The 13,128-nt window shown below is 41.1% G+C and overlaps 1 protein-coding gene across 1 annotated transcript in view; it reads right to left on the bottom strand.

Annotated features, from left to right (window-relative positions):
• Nucleotides 1-13,128, bottom strand: part of TFCP2L1 (transcription factor CP2 like 1) — a 31,053-nt gene that overhangs the window by 4,317 nt on the left and 13,608 nt on the right. The window contains exons 3-12 of the mRNA XM_068195418.1: nucleotides 9,324-9,400; nucleotides 7,770-7,875; nucleotides 7,417-7,523; nucleotides 6,668-6,820; nucleotides 5,653-5,763; nucleotides 3,801-3,892; nucleotides 2,405-2,453; nucleotides 2,215-2,308; nucleotides 1,279-1,369; nucleotides 630-730 (exon numbers count right to left, since the gene is read on the bottom strand). Coding sequence (XP_068051519.1) covers nucleotides 630-730; nucleotides 1,279-1,369; nucleotides 2,215-2,308; nucleotides 2,405-2,453; nucleotides 3,801-3,892; nucleotides 5,653-5,763; nucleotides 6,668-6,820; nucleotides 7,417-7,523; nucleotides 7,770-7,875; nucleotides 9,324-9,400 — 981 coding nt within the window. The remainder of the gene's footprint in view (nucleotides 1-629; nucleotides 731-1,278; nucleotides 1,370-2,214; nucleotides 2,309-2,404; nucleotides 2,454-3,800; nucleotides 3,893-5,652; nucleotides 5,764-6,667; nucleotides 6,821-7,416; nucleotides 7,524-7,769; nucleotides 7,876-9,323; nucleotides 9,401-13,128) is intronic.

The following is a 13,128-nucleotide window of genomic DNA, read 5'->3' as shown; positions in this document are numbered from 1 at the left end:
TTAAAAAAAGAATTCAATCAAATAGTAAAACACATGCTATGTCACACAAAAGATATCGTTCACTGATCCCATAGGCACAAACTAAAGCATACAATGTATAAGGTAACACCATGGATGACAGTATTGTTTTAGAAATCTAATACAAATTACAGCTACCATGCAGGAAAGCTGTGCCTGTTTATTACTGAATGCAAGATTTAAGGATAATCTTTGTTCTCATTTGATTCTATATTGTAAAATGAGGGATGACAAATTTCCAAAACCTTTGAATTTTCAAGAACTATAACCTCAACTTTAAGACCTACCAAACTTCCATTTCCCTGAATTTTTTCAAACAAGACATAATCTATAGAAAATTGTGGATGGAAGGGTGGTTTGTAATGCTATTGTCCCTAATAAGAACTGAATAGAGATTTTGCTGTGGCATTCTGCAGATAATTTATAAGCTGTGCCTGTCCCCCAGGCAGACAGTGCCATTTGGAATCTGTAGCCATGAAACCATAACCAAAGTGGCAAAACTGGATCCCTTCAAACACTAAGGACACCAAGCTGTCCCACTCATGAGCTCAGGCAGAAAGCAGCATTCTCACCAGGTAAGTGTTTAACAAAACCCATAAATAAGAACTTACCACAAAGACTGCCATCTCCATTTTCTCGTTTTTGGTGGAGATGGGACCTGTTTTGCTCTGGTTCTTGACAGACATAAATTGTCATCTTGGGCCTCACATTTCTATGGATTAATCAAAAACAGTATTTAGTAGATCTGAAATAGTTCCAAGTCAGCTATCAAACAGTAAGAGATGGAAGTAACAAACCACAGGATGGCCTTGATGTTGGTGACTAAACAGCTTAGGATGTCTAGCAAGAGACCTCTGGGAGGTGATGCAGAGAACCTTAATCTTTTCAAGATCAGGTAAGAATAAATAGTTTACAGCACTTGCTAAGCAGTTCATCATACTGGCCTCTACTGATTTAAATCCTGCTCAGCTGTAGAATTTATGAACAGCACAGGGTTTTGTAGGCTGTGTATCTCGTGAAATGGATGCAAGCTATCAGTTGGTAGCAAATAAACCACTAGAGATTCACATTATGCTGCTTTGTTTTGCCAACATTTCTGAGCTGTGCCTGGACTTAAATATCATTGTGATCTCCAGTCCCTGAGAAAACCTCTCTGAAGTATTAAAAGGAAGTCTAAATGCTACAGCTCCAGGATTAACTTCTAGTTAACACTGAAATGATCAAGGGATCATAAAAAAATAGGAAGGAAATAGTACAAACCTTCCTTTAATTGCATTAAAGAGCCGAATTCCATCAGCAGGCCCACAGATTTGAACAAAGTCTTCTTTGGACATCTTCAGTAAGTCAGCACCTACATATTTCAAATTGATTTTCCTTCAGAAGTTAAGCAAATCTTAGCTTCCAAATAGTACGTATGGGCAGCAGATAAGGGCAGGGGTAGAGGGCATAGAGAATCCACAAAGCTAAACCAGATAGATTTATACAGTGAAGTTGCAAATTCAGAGAGGTGTGCACTTTAAATCAATCACTGTGAAACAGAAAGCTGTAAGCTGCCAAAAGAACTGTGCTGCACTGGAAAATTCTCCAGCCAACTCATAAACAAGCTACATATTTCACACTGGCCATTAAATGACCTGGTCACTGAGTTATTTCATCATGTTGCAAGTCAGAGAGAATCTCCTCATGGTTTCAACACCTCTAATAACTGCCCCTTCCACCATCTTACTGGTGTGCACAACTACTTAAATGGGAGGGAACAGTGAAGGTGCCAGATGCTTCTTAAACATGCACAGGGACAGGATGGGAGGCAGCAGAAAGAAGATGAAATGCTGATTAGATATAAGAAAAAATATTTTCACTGTCAAAATAGTTAAGTACTTGAAAAGGTTGTTTAGAGAGACTGTGAATTTCCAGCCTCAGAGATTTCAACGGCAACTGCACAAGGCCCTGGACTTGCTTCGAAGTGGCATTTAATTAACTTAGGAAGTCCCTTCCATCTTAACTTATTTCCTTCCAGTTTTACTTACTCTGTAGGTCTACAAACTGGTTTGACAAATGGTAACTAATCTAAGAACCAAAGAACAACCACACTGGATCAGACCAAGGATCCCATCAAATGTGGCCAGCAGCAGATGCTACATGAGCTGCACTTACAGAAGAGAAAAAAAACAGAATATCTGGACTGTTTAAACTCACCCGAAAAACTTGAGAAGAGTCTACAGAATGGAGAGAACCTATTACGATGAAGCCACTGCTGGGCATCTTGAATAGAAGCAGAAGGAAGGAGATGCTACATTGCAAAAAGAATAAGAAGGTCTTGAAATGAACTGTTCACCAGTGTCCTAAAAGAGAAAAGCACCACATTAACATGATCTCAAGTACTTACATCATTGCTGGGAGGCAGGAGCTCCATTTGGTGGGTTGGAGAACTGTTGCTAAAAGAAATTATATAAAGTTGGAAGAGAAAAAAAACACATTATTTTAAATTTTACATTGCAGTGTCCATCCTCTTCCCCCTCCTCTATTTGACTCAACGACTCAACTTTCACAAGTTACATCCAACTTGTCAATCAGATCTTTAAAAAGGTGTTCAACATTTGGAACAAGAATAAAAAAAAAAACCCTCTCTACCTGAGTCTTTTGTTGGTCAGTTGAGGTCCTCCTCAAAACTGAGACAAAAAACTCAGGTTTACTGACCTCAATCACGCTTTTCCATATGGCTGACTCACTAATGTGACATGATCTAAGCAAGAAAACTGTAACCTACAGGGTGGCTGAACTTGAAATTTCTATGAGCCAGAAATATCCTAACTAAATCCACTGTCTAATAATAATTATTTATGAAAATTGAATAAAAGACCTTATAATTCAACCCTGGTGTTATCTTTAACATAGTCAAGTGCCATAAATCATGCAAAACCACACTTCTACTAAATTCTCCTAAACACAGACAGGACTCCTAAACATATCAGGGATTTTTCCAAAGGAAAAAAATACTCATATCTCTCTATTAACACAAAATTTAGTAATTTCAGTGTTTGTTCTTTTTCATAGTTTGAGGGGATTCATTGAAAATTAGTGATACAACATGGATTAATACAACATGCTAATTAAGTTGTGTGGGAAGGAAATAAGATGCCAGAGTCCTACCAAAAGAAAAAGACCTATATCAAATTTCTAAGGGGAAGTATGCAGAAGGGATGACTGATAAGCACTGAGGGACACTGCTGTACCTTTCTGACACCAGTGCCCATCTTCAGCATTTCAGAATCCCTAGAGCTGTCTTGGTATGATGGCTATTTAATGAATTAAACATTAGTCTTCATTTGTCCTTTGTTCTGAAATAGCATCTCAAAACCCAGGCTGTTTTGCCCCAAACAGGATTTCTTTACATGTCATTCACCTAGGAATTCAGCACCCCAAGCTACCTCAAGACAAAGTAAGGAAGAAACACCAACTCTGAAGAGGTGCTGAAAGCTTCTAACACCTGTGAGAAGGTACTGGGGGGATTGGTGGTACAGGGCATGCTGTGTTCTCACCAGGAGTTGCCCTGGAGGCCCTCTGATGCTCCCCTTCCAGCCACCACATAAACAGAGCACATACAAACAGTACTCTGCATTACAGGGAATTCCTTGATGGAAGGTCTTAAAGGCCTTTGGAAAATACTTTCTCATTGCTAGAAAGGGGGGAGGTCCTTCACATCATCTTGCAGGGTATGAAATGCATGGACACACAAAGGATACCTATCAACAGGAAAGATAAAGCATGTATTTGTTACATACCCATCTCCGAGGTTGAAGCTGTTGGGAGAACTGTTGTAGCTTGGAGATGGAGCATTGTTCATTTGATAAGGCACATCTGGCCAGGGAGAGCACTGTTGGAAGAAAGGCGGCAGGGAAACTTTCATAAGGATGGAAATAAAGGATTTGATTCTCCTCTAATACCACATTCATGCTGTTGCCACGCCACTAACTTCAGCTCATCACTCCTGCTGGGAGGAGGAGGAGGAGACAGGCCATGGATTTTCTACACTGCTCTCCAAGTGGGCTGTCAGAAGGCCAAGATTGATTCCAGTTGTGCATTCCACATTTCTTTCTCCCATTTCACAAAGCCTGTCCCCAAATAACACTGGGCCAAAGTGTGCACAGCTGTAAGTCAGAGCAACGCCAGTAAGTCAAGTCAGACTGAAGGCAGCAATGATACAGAAATACCCCTGGTCTCAATTATAAATCTCTAATTAAGTCCAGGCAAGAGTGACAAAAATGCTCCTGTGGCATTGCTTCAGGTTTATACCAGCAAAAGAGCAGAATTTGAACCAGCCTGCTGAAACCTCTGGCTATTAGTCAAACAGCTCCAGTCATAAATGGGTACTAAATGGAGAAAATTTAAGATAGACAGACACAAAGCTACTTAAAGCCTTCACAAATATAGGTCAGACTCCACATTCCATGACAGTAGTGTAAAACCAGAGTAACCCAGATAGAATTGGTGACTCTGTTCTGAATTTAAGCCACAGTAATCAGCAGGAAAAATTTAGCCCTGTTGAACCCCCCACCACCAAGAGCTCAAGAAAATACTCTGTAGTGGCCTTGTTTGCAATGATAAAAAGACAGCAAGTGTAGCTTTGGAACTTTATCATCTCCACAAACACTAGCAAATATTTTATAATCTCCACAAGCACTGGCAAATATTTAACTCTTTGGCAACCCACATTTCCCCACGCAATATGTCAAAGTGCATCAGAGCTCACAGGGAGAGGCTGGGATCTGCCAACTCAGTAGAATTAGGTCTGTCAATCAGAAAACATGCTGGTTGCTCCTGGCAACATGAGGAAAATGGAGTGGGAGAGATTGGATCTCACAAATAGGAAGCTGAATTAAGAATAATTAATAATAATTATTAAATTAAGAATAATTAATATAATTTTTGGAAGTTCAGCAAGCTGCTCCAAAAAGAAAAAAAAAAACTAAATCAAATAACAAGTCATTCCCATAGGGAGACTGAACAACACTTTTAAATCCCTTTCTCGAGTCCTGTTGCTGACTAATTCTACAGCCTATGGTAAGTTTATACAAACATCTTAGTAATGACAGGGAGGGGCAGAAACACATACAACTCTACACCAGATGCATCAGAATATAAGACACAAGATATTGCTAGAGTACAACCCAGAATCTTGCATGTAACAACAGCTTCACAGACACATTCACAGAAAAACAGATTAATAATTTTCAGACAGCCTATTCATCTGTTCAAGTGTCCCATCTCCAACATGAGCTTTTGCCAAGCAGTTCTGAAAAAAAATACAGACAACTGTATTTTCATACAACTGGCACCTGAGGGCCATTACAAGTGCCCAGGAGCATAGTGGTGAAAATTGAGAAAGACGTTGTTTTTGGGTTTTTTTTTTTAAAGCCAGGTTGCTAAGGGTTAGTTTATATCCCAAGACATAAGAAACTTTGGCATCTTTCATAAATTTCAACAGTGAGTCATTTTAAAATTTCACTGCACTCTCAGTTTCACTCAGATCTGAGCACACATGTCTCCACAAGGCAATCTCCAGGGCTCAGATACTGTTTTCTTTTAAATTTATCTCCCAACATGATGTAGCATGATGTGTCTAAAACACTTTACCTCTGTGAGAATAGTTGTCTCGTAGGAAGGCTGATACTTCTCCTTCTCTTGGGTGGTCTTCTTTTCCATTTTTTCCCTGTCAGTCTTCTGTTTTCTGTCTGCTCCTTTAGGCTATAAGTACAAGCACAGGCTCTCCCTTACACCAAGCATAATAAGTTTGGAGACAGAGGCCAACAGATTTATCTAATCTGCTCACAAAAGCCTCCTTAAGATTTATGGGAATTCTACATATGAAACAAGATCAGATCTGCATTTTCTAGACAAAAGAATTAATCAAGCATCCCTACTGTTTCTGTACATCCACCACTAACGCCTACTGCAATTGTGAAACAGGCTGACCACAGTCCTGATATGTGATTCCAACTATTTCAGTCTGAAAGTTATGCACCTCAACTGGCATTTGTACCATCTTTCCAGAAACAAGAAAGATACTGCTGACAGAACAAAACTGGAGCAGCAGATCCCTTTAGAAAACAGGCCTATGGAGAGTTTGTTGTTAAGCAGCTATAGGTCTGCCATACCCAGATTAGGAGCTTCTAAGATTCTCTTTCTCCCAATCATTTTCTCCTCCAGGTATCACAGAGACAAACTCTGCTCCAACAACAGCAACAACAAAGTATTTAAGATCTCCACAATGAAATTTTATTGTTCTTGGAGGGTTCAATCAAAGAAACTGAAGATGCCCTGATGTCAATCAAAGAAACTGAAGATGCCCTGATGTCTTGATGCCTAGGAGCATCAAAACACACTGATACCCTAAATATCTCAGTATTTTTGCAGTGTTTGAGGTACAATGGACTGGCACAAGTCTTAGTGCAACACTTCAACTGGAACTGCTGTGTAGGTCAGTGTTTATACCCATCATGTGCACAGGAGTCTGTTTGAGATCTTAAGCATTCCCAGTTAAAAGTCTGTTCTTTTACTCCAATATTTGCATCACTCCTATACCATCTTCAATCTTTGCATGTTCCTGTGCCTTAATCTAGTTGATGACAAAGCCAAAACCACCTCATACCTTGAACACTTTGATCTGGCAGCTTGCAGAATGCAAGTGTTCTGTGTATTCACCATTTTCATTCTGCTTAAAGGTGTCGATTTGCACCCGGAAGGGCACCCCTTTCTCTCCTCCATGTTTCCGTGGAGTAAATTCTGTGCTGATGCAATGTACCTGGCAAAACAGAAACTGTGCTCATCTCTGGAGACAGCTGGAATCTGGGCTCATCTAAATTTCAGATACTGTCTGAACAAGAGGTTTTGGCTCCTCACAAAAAACTGAAAGAGGCAGAAGAGTTCATGTTTTCATTTCTGCTCCTTTCAACAAAATAATCAGGAGAACAAGCAGTTCAGAAAGAAACAGGGCATCAGGAAAAGCATCCTTTGATTTGAGTAAATCCTTCATTCCGTTTAAAAACGGATTGTTGATGCTCAGAATGAGAAATAGTCATGAAAGAGGAAAGCAAGGAAAAGTAACAGGTTATGAACATTTTCCCCAAAACAAAACCTGTGCTTAGAAAGCAACACCCGTGTCTGAGTACTTTTTTGAAGAAAATCCTGGCAGTAGCAGGTAGTGCAACAACATTAACAGGTAGCCAGCAAATTGATTTAGTGAGTATCCTACAAATTAATTACACATGATTATCACGAGTTAGTCATTATCATTACCATCCTTCTCTCTTGTTCATGTACTGGCTCTTTTGTCTCCCCAGGTCTTTAAAAAGGTATCTAACCACTGTATCTACCACAGAAATATGACTTATCTCTTACCTGAATGAAAGCTGAAGCCCTCTTTGATGGATCCCAGAGAAATTCAACAGTGTTCAACTGGGTTGGGCTAGCCCTGGGATCCAAGATACCAACTGACAGCGGGATATCTGTAGAAGAAAACCCCTAAAATTTTAAAAATATTAAATTGAAGAAGAGAAAGCATTTCCATACAATCAGAACATGCATGTGAAAGCCAAGCCATCAAAGACATCTCTACTTGGGACCTATAGCGCTAGATCTCCTTCCCTCCCAAAGACATACAGGATTCCTAAAAAACCTAACACACATGCAAACACTCCATGCACCACAGATCTCCCCAACACTGCAGAGGTGCCACAATGAAATAGTCTCACCTATATCAAGGATGCGGTCCCCGGGCCGACTCCACCTCCAGCCCTCGAGCTGCTGATGCTCTGTGTACTGCAGGCGGCGGTCATGGAAAACTACACGAATTATACTCTGTTAAAAAAGACAGCAGTATGAACAATGGGATCCAGATGACTGGATGTCTCAAGGTGACTTTGGTTTTCCAGAGTAGAAGCAAAAGCTGATCTGTTATGCTTCTCACCCTCATTGATGAGGAGAGTAGAAGGGTCCACCTAAGAGACCCATCACCATATGTATCAAATTCCTAAGGGACCCTCTGAGAGAAACACACTTCCCCCTCCACAAAAAGGCTCATAGGGGGATAATATTTAATGCAATTGTACCATGTCCCAACCCCAGTATTATCCCATTCTGATTTGCAAATGTGGAAGCCAGCTCACCTGTCCCTGCCCTGGTGGAGCTGACATGTCCAGACACCTTGCCAGTGGGAATTAACCTTTATTCCAGCCATTAAGAGCCAGTCATTAGATTTGCTCCAGAGTAGTTAAACTGGAGTAGGTAGAGTAGGAAAGCATCTGAAACAGCAGGCAGGTCTGCAATGGTGCAGCCATGCCAATAACTGGAGAAAAAAGGCTGGAATAAGGGCAATCCCCATGGCAGACAAGTCCTAAGTACTCCTAACTTATATGTTCTTTTGTATATTCACAGTGCTACACTTACATGAGTTAATGACCCCTAACATCCCAGTTTCTCAAGCCCACACTCTTGCTGGGGACTTCTGTATCAAGTGAGTGAGCAACTTTTGCCAGTGAACCTGAGAAATGCCCAAATCAAATCCTAGCTTCAAGATGCAACCAAGCCACTGTGGGAACACCTGCAAAATTGGAATACCAATCCACATACGACCTGAAATGGGCCAAAAGACAAATAGGGAATGGCCTAAACTTGGACAACATTTGAAATCTAAATTGGAATACTAATTTTGCAACTAGTTCCCACTTCTCAAAGGAAATCCTGAAGCAGTAAGTCAAGAATTGAACGTTGGATCCAGAACCAGGGTCCAGACCAACATTTTTGAATTTGAACTGTTTTGGCAGTGGAGGAAACAACAGGAAAAAGTCCCCCACACCAAATGATCAAGTTTTATATATTCATTGTTATGCCCATTACCAAAGTAAAGTAGAGCTATACAGAATCTGCCTGGCAGAACTATGTAAACACCCAGGCCCTCCATTTGTCACATAACAACCCAGGCATGTTGCTGCAATTCAGCAGGGAGACAAGTCTGCCTCTCTACAGCTTTGACCATGTTCACCACTGAACTTTGGGATTCCCCTGAACCCAACATTCATAGTGAAACTCTGGGGTCACGATCACAAACAGAATAAAGGTTCCCCTGAAGCCCTGCAAAGCCAAGCTGCATAGTCCCACGAAACTAGCACTCAACAACTCCATCACCCCTGCTTCCATTAAAAACAATGGCAAAGTGTTTTCCATTGTCTCAGTGGGAGCAAGGTCAGGCCCTTCATTAAAGGCTGTATGTAGTAGCAGGAAGAAAAGAAATCTATATTTCTCCTTACCTTTACATATTTTGTGTTTAAATCTTGAAACTCTCCCAATTTCCTATTCTCAAGTAGACGGATTTCATAAGACTGACCTAGAGGTTTAAGGAAACATTTCCAAGGTGTTTAATATGTTGTAGCAATGAGAGAGTCATGCTGGCATTTATGTGGCTGATAAAGCATACGTTTGATCAGGGAAAGCTTATTTTTGCTAACATAATGCATTTGCCCCAATAATAGATAGGCACTAAAGCACAGCAGAAATCTGAGGGGATGGTTTGTCTTTTGGCAGCTAAAAGCTCTCCATTACGGCATCGATTATAGCTGTCTCCCGGAGCTGCTATGGTTTTCTGGTCACCCTCCAGAAAGTCACCAGGGTGCTTGAGGCAGTTGTCCCCCCATGCCACATGGCTGTAACAGCGCTGCCTTTGTCTGTTCCTTCTGCTAAAGCAATTCTGCCAAAGCAATGGTTGTGTGAAGAGGTGCTGGCAACAATAGGTCCAGGAACAATTCTGCAGAGAATGGCAACTGGGGAAAATCTTGCCATCTTCAGCGAGCAGTCAGGCCTGTAAGGTGTTTTGGTGAACCACAAAAAATTTGCTTCATAAGGCCTGGAAAGTCGCTGCCAAGGGCATCATTATTCCTTCAGACGTGTGTGGAGGCAGCAATGTGCTAGGACCAGTTCCGAGAAGGGATTACACACTCCACCACCATCCTGACGTAAGGAATTTAGTCAATTCAACAGAATTCAGCTAACTGGTTTATGAAATAACATCTCTTCAAGGCTGACAGCAGACAAAGGAGACTGATGTCTCAATACCTTACACACAGAAATGACTAAGACAGTATGAAAGCTCATTGTACTACACAGAGTCTTTAAAATAAGCCTGCAACCAGTACCAAGGCAGGATAGGATCATTAGGATTAATGGAGCATATGTGTACCTTATAGCTAGCTTTTCTTGTTCATCTTGCTATCTTCCCTTTTCCTGAAAAATGCACAGGGCATGACAAGGCAGGCACCAAGGAGGAGATTGGTTTGGTTTTTCTGGCTCAACCAGTATCTCTGCAGAACTGGCCCTGCAGAAAACTGCAAAGCAGATCTATCTCCCTCTAAGCAGCTTCTACCAGCAGAGACAAAAATGCTACATTTTTGGATCTGGATTTAGACATGGAAGACTTATGACAGCAGATGTGTCAGAGAGGCAGAGCAACTTTTGAGAATCCCACCCGCGTGAGTATAGACCGTATCCACGGAGCACAAAGATAACTGTGCTTATTCAGCTGGCTGGCAGATAGGAAAAGGAAAAAAAAAAGGACAAGACAGGCCATACTGAAGCCCCATATGTTTGCACAACAGCCCTACTGATGTTAGTAGGAGTTCTGCAACCAGGAAATGACCCTTGAATCCAGCAAGTGACTTAGGGCATGGGGAGAGCAAAGGATAAACCATATGAAGTACCAAAATAACCATGGCAACATGCACCGATCTTTACCCATCTCTTGGCACATAAGTAAAACAAAATTACAACAGTGACCTGCCTTTGAAGACTGCTAGACAAAAGTGGATGTTGTTAACCACAGTCCTGAAATTGAGGTCTTCCACACTTAAACTCACAAGACTTTCTAATGTTGCCATTGATACATGTTACTATTATTCACCTGACAAATTTTAGAGATATGTACATCATCAATACTGTTATGTTAGCATAAAAAAAAGATCAAGGTCAGGTTAAAAAAAATGGGTTTTCTCTCAGAATCACAGAAAAGACCCTTTAGACCATCAAGTCCAACCATTAACCTAGGAATGCCAAGTCCACCACTAAAACATGTCCCTAAGTGCCACATCTGCTGTACATGTTTATCCATGTTGTACAAATTGGTTGCTCAGTGATTCAGCCTGGAGATACACTTCACCAGCTACAGAGTGATATAGTTCATCATCTTGAACCCATTTATACAGCCAAGCACCTCTTCCACTTACAGTTCATTCCCATGCAAATATGAGGCTAATTAATCATTAAAGAAAATTAATTTAGTTTTTGAAAGCAAGAGACAGTAAAATACATCTGTGACTGTACTCAGGGGTAACAAGGACAGCAAAATGTAATGGTATGAGCTGTGCTATGGAGAAAGGCAACGGTCAAACCAGAAGCATTGTCAGCCATTCAGAAAGTATCTCAGGAATGAGCAGGTTATTGGGACACCCTTGTGCACTGATAGACTCTCACTCTTTGGTCAGCCTGATCTACTTATCTTCAATTACAATTAGACAAAAGAAAATAACAGGCATAAAAACATCATCCATGTTCCTTTCAAACTAGCATCAAGCACTCAAAAACTCTGCAGCGTGTCATTTCTGACATCCTTGCAGGGATAGGGGCAGAATTGCAGCCTGGAAGGCAGTGGGCACCACACATCTCCACCTGACAGGAGTGATTCACCTCAGAAGGAATCAGAAAGAGATCCTGCAGACCAGTGAAAAAGAAACTGCAGTGTAGACAGAGTTAATATTAAACAGAAAGCCAAAGAGGAAATAACAGGCTTTGATGAAAGATATATGGGTCATCTGATGGAAGCCCTGGAATGCAGTTTATGCCATGAAAAACCTCAATCAAAATGGTATTTTATGCTAACTGCTTTCCCCTTGAACTCTGAATGTTTAACTTGACTTGCTACATGATTATCAAACAAGATTGCTCCCAGCCAAGCTTCAGAAAACAAGAGGGTATTTTCCCCTCTCTGTGAAACACTGTCAGTGAGAATTTGGTCCTAATTCCTCAAAGTTCCCTTATATATCTATCTTCTGGTAGTGGTTTTTAATTTATTCTCCTTAAAGCTTTCTAGCAAATTCATTGCTTTGTGGTTTATGGTACCCAGAATTTATTAGCACGGACAGCTAGCACCAAACTGCTTGGGTTGTACTTTTTCCTTGGAAAATACCTTCCAAACCTTGGTCACTCTATATTTTCCACCACTGCTACCAGCAAAACAAGTGAAATGGTGAATTACAATGTCAGCCCTGCAATTATTACTGTAAAGAAAAAAAGCTCTAAAGAATGACTACTTGGATGTTGGAAAACAAAACCTCTCTGTAAAATAAAGCAATTAACAGCAATCTAACCTGAAGGAAGCTGAACTCCCCCTGGCGTCAAAGAGGGCAAAGAAATCACACAAGGCTCTGATACACAGATCATTTATGAATCCTGCATCAATGACTCACCAGCACAGGCACACACTGACAGTTTTCTGCTAAAACAAAATCAGTAACAGATCACTCTTAGTCAGGTGTCCAAATCTGTAAAGAAACATGTCTGTAAGTGTGACTAAACAATCTGCATTTCCAGTTCCCAAGTTAGACTACAACTAGCTAAGCCCACAACAAAGCTGGAATACAGAGTTCCCCCATACTGAGTTTTTCCATGTGTCTCAGATGGAAACACAGATTAATACAGGTCAGACTACAACTTTCTAAGTCAATACCTGGTGGTGAAGTTGGAGACAGGAGCAGAGGATACCTGTGCTGAGACTACAGTGATTTGATTGAATAGCCCAGGTCAGATGTAATACTGGGCACATGCACAGGGGCACCTAAAGCACTTCTGTCACCACCTGCAACGAAGGGGACACTTTGCAAGCAATCCCCAGCACAGCTGATGCTGCAGCAGCCTCTGGCACAACTGTGTGACCCAGCGCTCCCCTTACCACAATCCTTCTTCCCCACCTCAGAGAGAACAGGACAGTAATAAACATTCAGAAAACCACAGCACATTTCCTGAGATGCAGTTTGTCTCCCAACTTCTTTGGAAGTTTCAGGGGCACCA

The sequence above is a fragment of the Anomalospiza imberbis genome, chromosome 7 (genome assembly GCF_031753505.1).
Source record: "Anomalospiza imberbis isolate Cuckoo-Finch-1a 21T00152 chromosome 7, ASM3175350v1, whole genome shotgun sequence".
NCBI classification, from domain to species: Eukaryota; Metazoa; Chordata; class Aves; order Passeriformes; family Viduidae; genus Anomalospiza; species Anomalospiza imberbis.
The sequence above is the reverse complement of the archived record's forward strand: the minus strand, read 5'-3'. Positions and strand labels throughout refer to the sequence as shown.